This window comes from Tetrahymena thermophila (genome assembly GCF_000189635.1).
Source record: "Tetrahymena thermophila SB210 genomic scaffold scf_8254803, whole genome shotgun sequence".
NCBI classification, from domain to species: Eukaryota; Ciliophora; class Oligohymenophorea; order Hymenostomatida; family Tetrahymenidae; genus Tetrahymena; species Tetrahymena thermophila.
This window is the reverse complement of record NW_002476559.1, coordinates 1,340,406-1,356,097: the sequence shown is the minus strand read 5'-3', so window position 1 is coordinate 1,356,097 and position 15,692 is coordinate 1,340,406. Positions and strand designations below refer to the sequence as shown.

At 22.0% G+C, this 15,692-nt stretch overlaps 4 protein-coding genes across 4 annotated transcripts; 2 read left to right on the top strand and 2 right to left on the bottom strand. All coding sequences in view use genetic code 6, as the record gives it.

Moving 5' to 3' along the window:
* Nucleotides 1–438: 438 nt before the first annotated feature.
* On the bottom strand, nucleotides 439–1,445 carry TTHERM_000013199 (hypothetical protein; the record flags this gene model as incomplete). Its single annotated transcript, XM_012795676.1, has 3 exons — nucleotides 439–908; nucleotides 965–1,293; nucleotides 1,438–1,445. The coding sequence occupies 3 exons, from the start codon at nucleotides 1,443–1,445 to the stop codon at nucleotides 439–441; spliced, it is 807 nt and encodes a 268-aa protein (XP_012651130.1).
* Nucleotides 1,446–4,061: 2,616 nt separating this feature from the next.
* On the bottom strand, nucleotides 4,062–4,862 carry TTHERM_00013190 (hypothetical protein; the record flags this gene model as incomplete). Its single annotated transcript, XM_001008298.1, has 2 exons — nucleotides 4,062–4,528; nucleotides 4,637–4,862. The coding sequence occupies 2 exons, from the start codon at nucleotides 4,860–4,862 to the stop codon at nucleotides 4,062–4,064; spliced, it is 693 nt and encodes a 230-aa protein (XP_001008298.1).
* A 2,449-nt stretch (nucleotides 4,863–7,311) lies between these two features.
* Nucleotides 7,312–11,479, top strand: TTHERM_00013180 (tetratricopeptide repeat protein; the record flags this gene model as incomplete). The annotated part of the gene is made up of 4 exons (XM_001008297.2): nucleotides 7,312–7,384; nucleotides 7,453–8,438; nucleotides 8,542–8,748; nucleotides 8,830–11,479. The coding sequence occupies 4 exons, from the start codon at nucleotides 7,312–7,314 to the stop codon at nucleotides 11,254–11,256; spliced, it is 3,693 nt and encodes a 1,230-aa protein (XP_001008297.2). The 3' UTR covers nucleotides 11,257–11,479.
* A 1,773-nt stretch (nucleotides 11,480–13,252) lies between these two features.
* On the top strand, nucleotides 13,253–15,306 carry TTHERM_00013170 (WD40 domain protein; the record flags this gene model as incomplete). The annotated part of the gene is made up of 8 exons (XM_001008296.3): nucleotides 13,253–13,284; nucleotides 13,339–13,448; nucleotides 13,501–13,542; nucleotides 13,626–13,689; nucleotides 13,824–13,915; nucleotides 13,968–14,068; nucleotides 14,637–14,826; nucleotides 14,909–15,306. 8 exons carry the CDS (start codon nucleotides 13,253–13,255, stop codon nucleotides 15,304–15,306), a joined length of 1,029 nt encoding a protein of 342 aa, XP_001008296.2.
* Nucleotides 15,307–15,692: the final 386 nt, after the last annotated feature.

Genomic DNA, 15,692 nt, shown 5'->3' with positions numbered 1-15,692 from the left:
TGATCAATCAACCAACCATCATACAAACTACATAAAAAATATGAAGTGAAAAAATTGGAAAATTTTCAAAAGGTTTAACAAAGATACTTAGCTTTTATGTTATATGAAAGTTTTAGTGATGAGAATATAAAATAATTTTGTAAGTTTTATCTGGGAGTAACTTGTATCTTCTTTATTATTTTTAACAAAAAATATTATAAAATTAAGATAAGAAATAGTAGTTATAGATAGATAGATAGTTAGTTAGTTAGGTAGTTTGCTGCTACTTATAATATATTAAAGTTATAATGTAAATTAAAGGTTTCTTATATTTTTTTATTTTGAAAAATATTTTACACGCTTTTAAATGAAACATTAAAAACAATTAAAAATAAAGTAATATATTTATTTATATATTTATTAGTTTATTTATTTATTAGTATATAAATTACTTTCTTTTCATTTTTTACTTTTTCTATAGTACTAAATGTGTTTAATAAGTGTGCCATGTTCATAACCCTTTAATAAAAGAGATATAGAGTTATTATATACTTCTTTATCTTTTATTTTAGAATTTTTAAGCCAAAATTCTTCTATATTTTGTAGAAAATGTATAAATATTTTATTTAAGTTTTAGCTTTTTAATAGGTTTCTAAATTTTAAGCTTGGTCTAACATTGTCTTTGAGGTTTTAACTTACTCTCCTTTAAATATGCAAATAATTCCAATTCTATGTAAATGACTCATATAATTCTATTAGTTTCTCATCTTTACAGCTAAGAATATGCTTGTTAAAAGCATACAAAATATTTTTGTATACGTTTAGCTTATTTTTACCTAAAAAATCCAATACATCTTTCTTTTCTTGAAAATCTTGGCTACTTTCTAATTCACTCACATCTATTTCCAACTAGGACGATTCAAAATCTACTTTATTTTCAATTATATATGCAAATTTTTTCTAATAATAAATAGTAATAACTTACTTTCATGTCTTTAATTTTAAGACTCATTACATATTGCAGTAGCATCTACTTAAATTTTTAAAAAGTTATTTTTATAATGTCTAAAACATTCAATTGCGACAGAATTATCCCTACAATACAGAATGTTACGATACAAACAATTTTTTTGCTATTAAATAAATCCTGCTATTACTTGAATACTGTTTATGTGATTTTACGCTTGCTTTATTTGTTGATAAGCAGCAATTTACATATTATTTTTGGAAATATATTGACTTTATTTTATTTGAGTATCTTACTTACTTAATTATTATTTGTTATTATTTACAATTCTAACAATAAAGAATCTACTGAATTGCTGTTTATAAATCTAAGTTATTAAAATTGATTGTATTCACACCAAATGTCTTTTTTTTTAAAAAAATCAATTCAAATCAGCAAATTCTTAAGAGTAATCATAAATATAATATTCATATTATTATTCGTTTTTTTACAATATCATAATTAAAGCATTTAAATTAAATAATAATTTCTTATTCATAAAAATATGCTAACAAAATTGTTTGATTTTTATAAGTTAAATAAAATTACATCAAATTTGCTTTTAAAATAATTCGTAATAAAATTATTTTTGTTAATTCCGAATTTAATTTATATTTAATATATTAATTATATTTAATAGAAGAATAAAATTATCATTTTAAAATATCTTTATAAATATTTGGAGAATTTATATAAATCTATAGTTTATAAAATTTTTAAATAAAAAATAAATATTTCAATATATTATTTATTATTTTATTTCAATTATATGATAATTTCGAGTTTAAGATAACTTTAACATAAATACAGGATTACATTTATTTCAAATTATTTATATTTCTAATTAATTAATAGCTTAATCTTGTTCTTTTTTTATATTACTTTCAAAATAGGTGTCAAGGAGTGTCTCTAATTTAGAATTTTTTATTATTTAAGATTACCATTTTTAAAAAATACTTTAATACCCCTTTTTTACAACTAATAGCTACTCACTAAAATTAATTCCTCCTCATATATTTTAGAAAAATACAAGCATATTATTTAGAGATAGATAAAAAATTGTGATAAAATTAATTTTAAAAAAAATAAATCTAAAGCTATAAAACAATATATAAAGTTTTATTACTAAAAATAATTTCTGATGAAAATACTCTTGACAGTATTAATTTTATCCAAAGTTCTTATCTTAATTATTTGTACTAATATAATATTGATTTATAGATATTTTTAAAAAGTATTTAATTAAAGAAAATAATATTTTGTGTTGATTAAGGATTTCAAAAAATTAAATTTTTAATTTAAGCTGTGGTATAAAGCATTTGAATGTAAATGCTAATATAAAAAAACTTATTTACATAATTTTTTAATTTTGCATCAACTTTCAAATCCAAATTGATAGCCCATATTTATAACTAACTGTTTAAACATTTACTTGATTTTTTGATTTTTAATCTATGTTTCTATTTACGCAAACTAAAAAGCTTGATTTTATAAATAAAAAGAAAGTACATTTACACTAATAATTGTTAAAAATAATATATATTTTAAATTATTTTTAATATACTTATAATTGTTTTCATTTTAGAAATAACTAAACAAAGCTTTTGAATTTGATTTTTTGGGAAAAATAACTGGCTTATTTAATTTTTTAAAAAACAAATCTCATTTTTATACTTTTATATAAATTTATCTACTGTAACCCTCAAAAAATTAACAATTCATGCTTTTATAATTTATTTTAATACATAATCAATCTTTTTTTTTATCTAAATTTGAATAACGATATATTATTCTTCTTCTTCTACTTCTTTGTTTACTAAATTCTTTTATTTTTTTCATCTAATCTATAAAAATAACTCTATTTAAAACTACATATGCAGGATTTGTTTCCTTTTTAAGAATTAGTAACAATTAAATGCATTTCAATGGTTAAAACAGCCAATTTATTAATCAATTTGACTGCATTAAAAATCTTATTTTCCTATTTTTTGATATTTTTTATCTGTTTAGAATCATAATTGAGTAATGTAATCATTTAAATTCTTTTAATATTTGAAACTAATCAATTTAAAAGCTAATACAATAATATTATTTGAATTATACTCACTTACTGCAGGAATAATTACAAAAAATTTTTCAATCTTAACAGTAAGTTGTAAAATATATACTAATTAAGTGTATTTTATAGCTAAGACAAGCATTTTTTACCTTTTTTTTTATGAGATATTTTCAAAAACCATATTTAAATGAATTATATATTGATATATAGAGAAAGAGAAAGATAGATGTTATAATTTATTTACAAATATCATCTTTCAAGCTTATAAAATCATTAGCTAAGGTTTATATAAAAATAAAAGTGTAATGATTATGTGAAACAATAAATATAGTAATCATTTGTATATTTAATGAAGCAAATTTAATGCTACGCTGAAAATATTAATATGAAAAAAAACATAGAAATAAGTATGAGCTTTGAAAGACTAATTTTCATACTGATTTCAAGAAGTCAATCAAATTTATATTTTGATAATTTTAATGTAAAATAATTAAGGGAAAGATAAACTCAAATATAAGCATTTTTGAAATGGTAAGGAGAGGAAAGTAGCGTACTTTAATAGAGTTAAATGAAATAAATGGTATTTTTTGAAACCTGCTTAAATAGTAGAGAGTGTAGCAAAATTAATAAAATCAAGCCTACAAAGAGAAATAAATTAAATTTATAAATTGTATTTATTCAATAAAATAAATAAATTTACATAGAAATGAATGATTAAAGAGAAGGACTTGAATTTTTTATTTGCAATTCAATGTTTTCTTTATTAATTTTCTAGAAATTAAAATATAAAATCACTCTCACTAAATTTTTGCATAATCTCATTATTGATTTATTTATAGAATATAAAAACAGATTTAAATCAAATAAGCAAAAGAGAACTATTAATATAGTTATCTAAGAAATTCTGTTGACTGAATAAAAATAATTAATAACCTGCTTTGAATTTAATTTAAAAATGAATCAATATTTTTGTTTGTAAACAGAGAATAATATAAAAAGAACTACACATAAGAACGCTCATTTTTTGTGTTTTTTATAAAACTAAATATTATTGGCAAGTATATTCTTTTTATATGCCTCTATAATAAGATTTATTTGCTTTTTTATCCCCTCTTTGTCCTTAATCTTCGATTGTTTAATCCATAGGTCGTCTGAGTTTTCTAAAAAATTTATAAATACACCCTTTAGGTTTCTATTTTAAATTAAATTTTTTATTTTCAAATTAGATCTTCCACAGTTCCTTAAATTTTAATAAACTCTTAGGCTTATATGTTTATATTCCCATTTATCTTCAGTGAGTTAAACATATTTTTCCTACTAAATAGGATCAACACACTCTTAAATGTGCTTGAAAAAAGCAAAAATTATATTTTTATAGGTATTTAACTTAGATTTTTCAAGAAAACTCATGATTTCTCCATCTTATTCCTCCTCAATTTGGTCAGCATTATGTGACTCATGCATCATATTCATCATTTCATAACCTTTTTTATGAGTTAATATGATGTGTTAAATTTTACAACAAAAACACATTCTTTCATGCGAAAATAGGCATTTTTAAAATTTAAGTAGAAAATGAGAAATAATTTTACTCGTAGAGTCCTCAATTTTTTGAGAAAATTAGTTAGCTCTAAAACTTTTGATATAGTCATAATATTGATGTATTACAGTAAGAAGATCCATACCAACAAATCTGTAAGAGCATCTTCTTTTTTATATTTTTTTCAAGATACGTAAGCTCGAGTCTACTGTAACTGGTTATATTTTTTCAGAGCGATAGTCAATCTGTCTATAGCCTACAGTTTTCTTTGTTGACATTATATTTTTTGTTTTATTTTTCTATATTACTTAAATTTTTCAACAACAAATTATTTATATCGTTTTTATTAACTTTTTATACCAAATATTGTCTGAAATAAATTATTATCTAAATTAATTTAACAAGCTTTTTTTTCAGTCCTTAGGTGGTTATCATATCATTCATAATTATAATAAGCGTTTAAAATCAATGTTTATGCATCTATGTATATTAATTAAATAATGAATAAATAATCACTTTTTAAAAGACAATCAGCATTTTAAAACCCACCCTATGATGTTCAAAAATTTGTTTTTAAACAAGTAAACAAATGAAGCTTATTATTATTTTTACTAAAATTATATCGAAGCCAATTTAATGCTCATAATTTTTTAGAGTGTAAATTAATAACATACTGTAGGTATTTAGGATACTTCTACAAAAAATTTTTATTGCCATCTATTGTTTATAAAAACAGGTAGTTAAATTCTCTTAATTGAAAATTATATTTTTCATTTATCTATGTTTTAATAAGCAATAACCACCAAGCGCTTTATAAAATAGATGAAAAATCTTTCTAAATACATAAATGTAAATATTTTTTTAAAAATTCAATGTACTGAATTGTGAGAACAGGACGATTGCAGCAAGCTAGGTATTTAATTTTTCATTAGGGATTTAAAATATTTTTTATTTGAATCAAAAGAGTTTTGTCAATTATTTTTTAAGTATAGAGAAAAAGTCAGCATTTAAAGACAATTTGTATTTTTTTGTGAAAATTTAGGAATGTTAACACAGTATTTTCTAAAAAAATTGATCTTTAGATTGAAAGTCAAAGTAATTTTGTTTGTTAGAGAGTGTTTCGAAATAAATCTTTTTTTAAATAAATTCATTTATCTATTGTTTGTTTTTTTAGATTTTGGTATTTATTTTGATGGGATGTGATATATTTAACTTGTTATCCTTCTCAAATATTTTGTTATCAAAATCATTTGATCCCTTTTATTATAAGCAGTTGATAGATATTTATGGAATCTTATATATTTTAGTTTGTAAACTCACTTTTTAAACGAATATTTTACCTTAAAAATAGAATCTAATGATTTAAAAGAAATATTCTTGTCAAGATTATTAAAATTCATCTTAAAATTATAAAAGAAGAATATATTTATTTGTTAACTTTTTTGTACTCCCAGGCTTAAAAAATTAGCAAAAAATAAACAAAGAAACAAACAAATAAAAAATCTGCTCTAAGATTTTTATCATGATTCATAAAAAAAAACAGTTTATTAGAATTAAAAATTGAAAAATAATGTTTTAATATCAATTTAAGAATTTCTGATGATGATAAATAATAAATGTAATTTGAACAAAAATGAAAACTATTCGGTATTATTAAAATTATTGTTTTTATTAAAAATATTGATTTGTATCTGACTACTAAGTGATTGAAAAAGTGTAGTGTAGAATACAAAAAAAAGTTAAATATATAAACAAACAAATAATCTATTAAAATAATCAAATAAACTATGAAATAAATATATAAACAAACAACAAAGTGTTAAAAGAAATTATATATATACATATATTTATTTACAAAGTAATAAATAGTTTAATAAAAGAGATTGCCATCAGTTTTTCACTGTAACATTAAAAATCAATAGCCTATAGGCCTTGAAATAATATTTAAAAATAATGAAGCTTTCTTTTTCAAGGAGAATGTGGGTTTTCAATTTCACCCCATTGATCTTTTTGATAATTATATTGGCATTTATAGTAAGCTTGACGCTTTCAGACGTCATCACATAAATAAAAAAAAGTCTTTACATATATGTTGCAAACGAATAAGTAGAAGGCATTTTAAATTAAATGGGTGTATATTCTTTTAAAACATAAACTAACGTAACATACAATCAATTGTTTTGGAAAATATAATATTATCTTAATCAGAAGCTGGCTTTTAATTAATTAACGCGGAATCTTGATTTCATTTACTATCCTTTATTTCACATCTTTGATGAATCATCTTTCTCTAATGCTTATGAAAATTCTAACACAAACTACTTAATGTGGATGAATTTAAAGGCCAAGAGTTTCAGCGAACTTTCAGAGGACACTCAAAATTTTATTAAGTAGCTTCGCGTTTCTTTTTTTGCAACCCAGATTGAAAATTTATCTATTAATACCTCATATTACTGGAAAATATTTATTGCTAATTCGGATGGTACGCTTGTTATTTAAGTTTTGGATAAGTAGAAGTTTTTTAAAGGTGATTTTTCAAAGTTGCTATAAATTTTTTAAGGATTTGATTTTGACTCCAGCTGCAGCTATACTAGCGAGGAACCGCTACAATCACAGATATATAATAGCCTTCGGTATACAAACCTAGGTACTGATCCTCGCTGCTGGAGGGTTTATTCATTTTGTAACTCATTTAACCTCTTTTCATCTAATATTTATTTCAAAAGCATGCTATTAAACAAAACAGAAGAATATGGAACTTGCCAAATATAAAGTTATTAAATAAATCATTCTAAAAGCTGTAAACATCTTTAAATTTATTTATAATTTACTATTTCATTTCACGAATTTATAAATAATTGAATAAAGATTACAATGTGACCATCTTATAGAGTTTTGATAATTATTAATAGCTAACTAAATAGAATTCATCACAAGGATTACTCACTTATTTTAGATTTAATAACAATGAGATTCCTTATTCTCTAGGCAGTGATAGTGGAGAAGATAATAATAATTCATAAGAAAATAATAATTCGCTTACTCTCTTTGATATTTATGGCATAAAAAATGAGAACTCGATTAGTAATTTGAGAGGACTGATTGATTAAATATCTTAATTAGCTAATTAAAATTCTGATATACGTATCCCATAACTCTATGCAACTATATATGATACTTCTAATTCTGGGTAGCAAGTTCTTTTGCAGATTAATTCTGAAATTGAAACATAATTAATGTCTTATTCTTTGGATCAAATATTTAGAGTGTTAGTTTTCTCTCCAATTTATTGTATTTAATATTTCAAGAACCTTTCAAAAAACAAGTCTTTCAAACAGTCAAATCCTTTTTTCTACTTAGTCTTAAATTTTGATATTCAGACATTTAACAAATATACAAACCAAAGCAATCAAGACTTGTAAAAAATACTAGCGTTATCAGTTAGTGTTACCTTAATTTTATTTGTTATTACTTTACTTCTTTCTCATTTTAAATTAAAGAAGTCGATTGTTTCATTTATTGACAGCATAGACTGGACAATAGAATTAATGAATATAATTTCTAATGAGAGCATTTTTGATTCTAATGTGAATGAAGATTTTATTAATGATTTCTTTAAAAGATACTGTTTAAATTAAGAAGCAAAGGAGCTACTTTAGACTTATTTTATTTTGATATTAAATCTCATAAAGACAGCTAATGAATATTTTTAGGAAGGGCAAGAAGAAGCTGCTCTTCAAAAATATAACGAAGCATATACCCTGTTTACAAAATTAGGAAATCAAAGTGGCATAGGTATTTGCTTAAACAACATAGGCAATATTCACTTTAAAAAAGAAAACTATGTCGAAGCAGTAAATATTTTAAAAAAATATTTATAGTATTTTGGCTACAAATATTTTTAATTAACTATTTAATCATTGATTTAATTAAATTTATATTTGTATAAATTAAAAGTGTTTACATTACAGCAAGTCCTATTAGATATCTCTGTAAGAAAAAGAATACATCACCTCTTAAATGATCAATCATCCCAAATAAAAAGAAAAGCTAGATTAAGTTAAGCTCATAATTGCTGTCAGAGCTTTTTAGATTGCATAAACTTTCTAACATGTTAATATCATCCCAAATGAAGATCTCACATCTTTTCAAACTCAAGAATAGGTAAATAATTATCGATTCACTCAATTATAACTATTCTCACAAACAAACTATCAATCATATTGGAATTTGTTAATATATTAGGCTTCTCACTTGCAAAACACGAATACTCGCTAATCAAACTAGAAAATTATAGCAACACCCCAAATTAATTCTATAGAGTCTTAGATTAATTAAATTAAATCTGAAGCTAAAAAAAGTATTTTTTAGACGAAACACAACAAAATAGAATTTGATTATATTATAGAGGAGGAAAAAAAGTAAGGATTGGAGGAAGGTATTAATTATGAAAAGTAGCTGAGCGGACTCCACCTAAATTTAAGAGAAAAATAAATTTCATAAGAATTTATTTAAGAATACTTCACGCAAAAAAAAGTGAAAAGCGAAATATTTATTAAATAAGCCAATTAAAAAAAGCAATAATAATAAATATATGGTAATGAATAGAAAATTTAAATATCCAACAAAATCTCTTGCCTGAATGAAAAATCACCATCTCAGCTAAAAATTAAAGACAATTAAAAAAAATATGATGTTGCTATTAAATACTTCTCTGTGGCTTATGAATATTTCAACCAAAACCAAACGAAAAGATCAATTTCCTAAGTCACTTATATTTGTATTTGTATGGCAGAATGCTATCTTAAATTAAAAAAATATTCCCATAGCTAAGGATTAATTACTGAAGCTAGAAAAAAATTGTAAAAATGCAATCAAATAAATTTTTAAAAATCAATACTAAAAAAGAATATTTAGGATGTTGATTCAATTCTTAGTAATCATTTAGTCAATAGTAAAAATTAAAAGCTTAACTTTAATTAAAATTATAAAAATTTATTTCAGTGTAATTAAATTTCTACCCCATAACATTTTTAGCTCACATAGAGTGTTTAGTCTAATCAGAGTAAGAAAGAAAAACAAAAAAATCAAACTAACAAATTTAGGGATACATTTTTCGAATTATAATCACCAATTTTGTTTAAGGCAGCACTCCAAAACAAACAATTCTTAAAATAGAATTTTTAAAATTTCACAGTGAGCATATAGAATAATATATTAAGAAACGCCAAGAGACAATTATCAAGTATAGATAGCATAAACAATATATTAGAAAAGAAGAATTTTAGACGCATTAAGCGCATTAGCTCAGCTAAGCTTACATTCCAAAATAATAACAAACTAAAATAACTTTCACCTAATTCATGCAAAATCAATTTTTAAAAATGTCCATCTATAGTATGCCTTGATAATCAGAACATCAAAGATACTTCAAATAACATAAAATAAGATGGAACTCAATAAAATTACATAGAAAAAATCACTAGCAAACAAAAAATATTTGATACACAAAACAGAAGAGATTTTAAAAGCTTTGATAAAATGGTAAATGAACTCTCAAAATATCAAAATTAAACTCAAAAACATAACTACACCGATAAGAATTTCAATCAACTAAACAGCTACGAATAATACTGCAATGCACACTAAGGCTGTGATGAAAAACAAGAAGAAAGAAAAAGAAATATTTCTATTGATTAGTATATGAGTAGTTAAAAGTAAAATAATTAAGCTAAAAGCTCTTTATTTTAAAAGATTCATAACAGTGTAGAATATTTAAATGGAATTGATAATATAATTCAAAAGAAAAACTAAAATAAAACTGAAAATGACAAAAAAAGTGAAGAAAATTCTAAAAAGCTTCAAGCGTTTCCAGTTTATTTAAACCAAGCAAATAAAAATGAAAATGATTTTTAGTAATATAAATTCTAAAAAGCTGATAGTATATAAATTGAATAAATTCAAGAATTTTATAATACCAATTAAATTAAATAAAGTAAAGAAAATAGTGCGTTTTTAAGCCCTAATATGTCATATTAAAATACTGCACGTCCTTTCCTTAATAATTTAGAAGCAAAAATGTAATCAAAATTGAATAAGTCAAATGATAAATTCAGTTAAAGCTAGTAATATGCAAACAACCACACCAAATAAGAAGAATAAAATGAATAACAAAACGTCTTAGAAAAGTAAAAAGGTAAGCAAAAGAAAAAGAGCTTACTTAATTTTATATCTGAAAAATTGAATGTATTTTTGAATTAAAATAATAAAAATACCATTCAAATTTAAGATATATCTGAAATTTCTAACAATTTATAAAACAAGTTAATTTTTGATTAAAAAGATGAGCTTTTTCTTCCTTACAGTGTCCTACAAATGAAAATCAGTTTAGTTTAAGGAAAATTTTATAAATCCTAGGGGGAGAGATATTTCTTAAAAGCAGCCTCTTAATTTATAGAAGTTCTAGAGTACTTTGACCCTAACAGCCAAGAAGACCAATATGATCCATTAGATAAACTAGAAGCGATGAAGGAGCTACTTTATATATTCTAATGGTACAATTGTTAAGAACAAGCTCTTCAAATTTCTGAAGAGATAAATAAAATGGAAAACTCGTAGGTCATAAAAGAAAAATTATCTAGACCATTATTTTTCATTGACTCATTCATATGAACATATAATTAAGAAAAGTCAATCTGATTATGGTTAACATCAACAATCTGAGTTTGCATCTAACCTCTCTCTGTTAAGCTATTTAATACAGATTATTCATTTAACAAACATATGAAGTAAATAGAGGATCAAAACTAGTTTTAAAACAACTAAATTACAAGATTAGTATGTATTTAGTTTGACGCACTAATTAATTAATTAGTTATTTTTATATTAATTTATGTATATAGTTCTTTTCTATCCTTATAATCTCTAAGATTAAATTCATCTTATTTAATCTATCATTCAAACATTTCAATCTTGTTTCTCTACTTAGCTTACGTATTCATTATACATATATTTTTATAGATATTGTTCAAAATTAAATTAGTTTAATTTATAAATTTAACTTTAAACTGATAAAATACAAAGTAATTTTTTGTATACATCGCATCAAATGATGTAATAATACTTGTTTGGTCACATTCCAAAATTTTATCCCTGAAAACCAATCATACAAATAATCAATACTATAAATTGAAAATTAATTATTTTTATATAGTGTAGCAAACAACACAAAGTATTTTTATCAGAAAAAAAGGAACATTTTAAAATGATTCCATTTTCTTTCATATACTTAAAAAACCAAATTATTTGAAAATAAAACTAGTATTTTTTCGTTCTTTTCATCTTTAATTTCTACATTCTCTTGTCTATTATTAAAAACTATAAAATAAAGTATTTTATTTGATCATGACCATCATACTACTTTAAAAACTTATATATATGCTAATTATAATATATTAATTTGATTCTTTATCAAAATATTTATGTACCAAAGAAAATAATTCATCTCTTATTATTAAAATTAACACTTCGTTTGAATCTAAAGATAAAAACATCTACAATTTTGATTAATCTTGATTTAATATTCCTAATAAAGTTAATGATCTATTAATATTCTCTTAAGAAATTATAATTAAAATTAGCACTAAACTACTAAAAAATAGATCATAAAACCATGCAATATAATTTTAAATGATGTCTTATAGAATATTTTTTTAGTAAATAACTAAACTACTAAATATTTTTATATATTTTTAAAATATTTGATTTTAGGAAATCTAATTAAAACACAATTAATTTATTGTTAAAATTATTTTTTAAAATATTTAACTTCCTCCCTAAAGTTTGATTATGAGTCTTTTTATGTGCTAAAAATTTTTCAAAGAATGGGTATTTACCTTTATGTGCTAATATTGAAGAATTTACAGTATTTAATTTTTTTTTATGACCTTTAGCTATATAATTTATACTATTTATGCTATTAATTTGTTTTATCAATTATGTTATTTGTTAAGTGGATTAATATATAGGTGAAGTGTGAATTATTTATTATCTTTGATAATTAATTATAAAAATTTTTAAAATATTTTAATTAAGATTTATTATTTATTTATTTATTTTAAAATTTAGTATTAAAATTAAGGTTTTTATTATGTTCAAAATCAATTTATTTTATTTTATTTAGCTTAAACATTTTAAAATATTATAATTAAATTAATTTTTAAATTTGAAGGCACATTAAGATTTTTTATTAATGAACACTTTAGTAAAATTCACAACGATAAAAATAAAAAATATTATTAATAATAGAAAAAACATTTATTTCTGTTTCTTTAAAGAAATAGAACATTTAACATATATTATTAAGAAACTAATATTTAAAAAAAAAATTTAGAATTTAAAAATATAGCTAGCTAATTAAAGAAAAAATATAGTTTTTTTATAATAAGGAAAGCAATAATAAAATTTAGTCAGTCATTCAATATTTTATTATATGATTCGCAGACGTATATATAACAAATAAAGATAGACAATTTTCAAAACGTTTCCTTTTATTTAAATTTAATTGGCATCAATAATTAGATTTAAATTATTTTTTTTCTAGATTAATTTGTTTTAAATATCAACAAATCAAAAAAAAATAGAACTTTGATTATCTAAAAGTAGCAAAATGGATTCAAACTAGCTAAAAGATTCTTACAAGTTATTATAAAGATAAATTCTACTTTTCATTCTAATTTATATATTTTATAAAAGAATTGTTGATGAGCATGTAGATAAGAGGTTAAACCTTAAAAATAGCTTCAAAACAAACAGCGAAATTTTATGCGTTAGGTTTGATCCTGAAGACTCTTTGATTGCAACAGGTTTTTATTAATTAATGGTTTAATTGTAATAGTAAAATTTTTGTAATATTAGGTAACCTAAATGGATCTCTATAGATATTCCACCTTTAATCAGGTTTAAATTTTGTTGAATTCGCATACAAGATTCAAATTTTAAAATGATAAAATGATTAATTGATAATTTTTAAAAATAAAAAGGATACTAAAAGCTAAATATAAATGTATCGGACCAGGGTAATCCCACTCCTTGCACTGTTCTTAGGTATTCTTATAGCATAAATATTAATCTATAAAGTCTAAATAAAATCAGCAGCATAATCAATAATTTAACAATCTACTTAGATGAAGAAAATCAAGATAATTATTGAGCATTCATTTTTATAAATAATAAAATAGATGGAGACCACCAAATTCCTCAGCAACAGTTAAAAATGTGATCACAACTGGTGATGGAAACGGAAATATAATATAATGGCATACAACTTCAGGTTAAATAAATAGTTTGTAATCATTAACTTATTAAAGATAATGTAAATTTAGGAAAGGAGTTAGAAAGGATTAACGAAAAAGACAATTAGATTTTATGTTTGGATTATGACAATAAAGGTTAGTTTCTAGCAACAGGAGGAAAGGATAGCACCGTAAAGCATATTTCTATTTTTTGCAACGATTTTTTTGCAAATATATTTTTACAAGGATATCAAGTATTTATTCAAAATAAATGATAAAAAATTAAAAAGAAACGACTTTAATTTTTGGTCAGTTAATTAATTTTGATGAGATGATTTTTTTTATAAAATTAGCAATAAATCTAAGAATGAATTTTAAATTTATTTCAAAAAAAGAGTAGAAAATCTTAAAATTATTTGGATAAGTATTTTAAAATTTTAATAAATTAAATAAATAAATAAGTAAGTAAGTATAACTCTTTATTATTTTAAAGATATTTCTAAAAGATAAACTAATTAATATATTTACAATTTTCATGAAAGAATGTTTTTAAATGTATGACTAAAATAATTTAAATTCATTTAGGAAGGTATATTCTTAAGTTAGGGAATCATTGTGTCATTTTTAGAAATAATTTTGTAACAAAAGTAATTATTTTAAAGATTAAATATGACAAATAAATGCCTACTTGAAACTATTTAATAAGGAATTAATAGCAAATTAAATTGAATCTAAATTATTAATAATATTTATAAATAGATTAGAGTATATGACGAAGTCAGTAAAATAATTGAATATAAGTTGCACGGACCTGGGTACACGAATGATTACTCTCATTAAAATAGAATCTTTAGTGTAAAGTTCTTGCCAGAAGATAGCAATTTGCTAATTAGTGGTAGCTGGGATTAAAATGTTAATTTGTGGGATCTGAGAGAAAAGAAATGTGTGGGTAAAATTGACTGGAAAATTGCATTATATATTATGATTGATGGAGATTTAGAATATTTATTTATTTAATTACTAACTATTAGGAAGCTTTATTGGAGGAAAAATATCAGGAGATAGCATTGATTACAAGAACGGAAAGATTTTAGTTGGAGCAAATACAGCCAAAGATCAAATAAAGATATTTGATTATAAAGAGAGGAAGCTCATAACTGAAGTTGTCTATGATCCAAATAAAAAAGAAAACGGTGCATTCGTTTTTGGAGCTTAATTTTAGAAGAATAACGATGATACTATTTCAGTTTGTTCTTCAGGTCGCAACGAATTAAAAGTTTTTGATCAGTAAAAAAATTATTAACCCTTGTCTACTGTTACTAATTTCCCTAAAGGTGTTTACTCTCTTGATTATGCTAATCAGACAAATAAAATTGCTTTTGGAGGTGCTGATGGGTTGCTAGTCGTTGTGAGTTTACTGACAAAATGAATTTTGATTTAAGTTATAACAAACAAACAATCTTTACAACTAAAAATAGAGTTTACAATATAATTAATAGCTAGAAGAGTAAAAAATTAATAAATTCAGAAATTTTATTAAAATTATGTAAATAATAATTAAAAATGATTTTTTTGCGTTTTAGTATAAAAAATATTATTTCAGATAAATTTTATCAAAATCAAATATCAAACACATCAAAAATTAAATCTTGAAATTCTTAAAATATAAATATTCTATTTAATCACTTTAATCATATAAACATTTTTTTTATAAAAAATATTTAAATAGAAAATATGCTTAATGTATTTATTTGAATTAGTTATTTTATCAAAAAAAATAATTTTAATATAATTTTATCAAAAATTTATCATCAC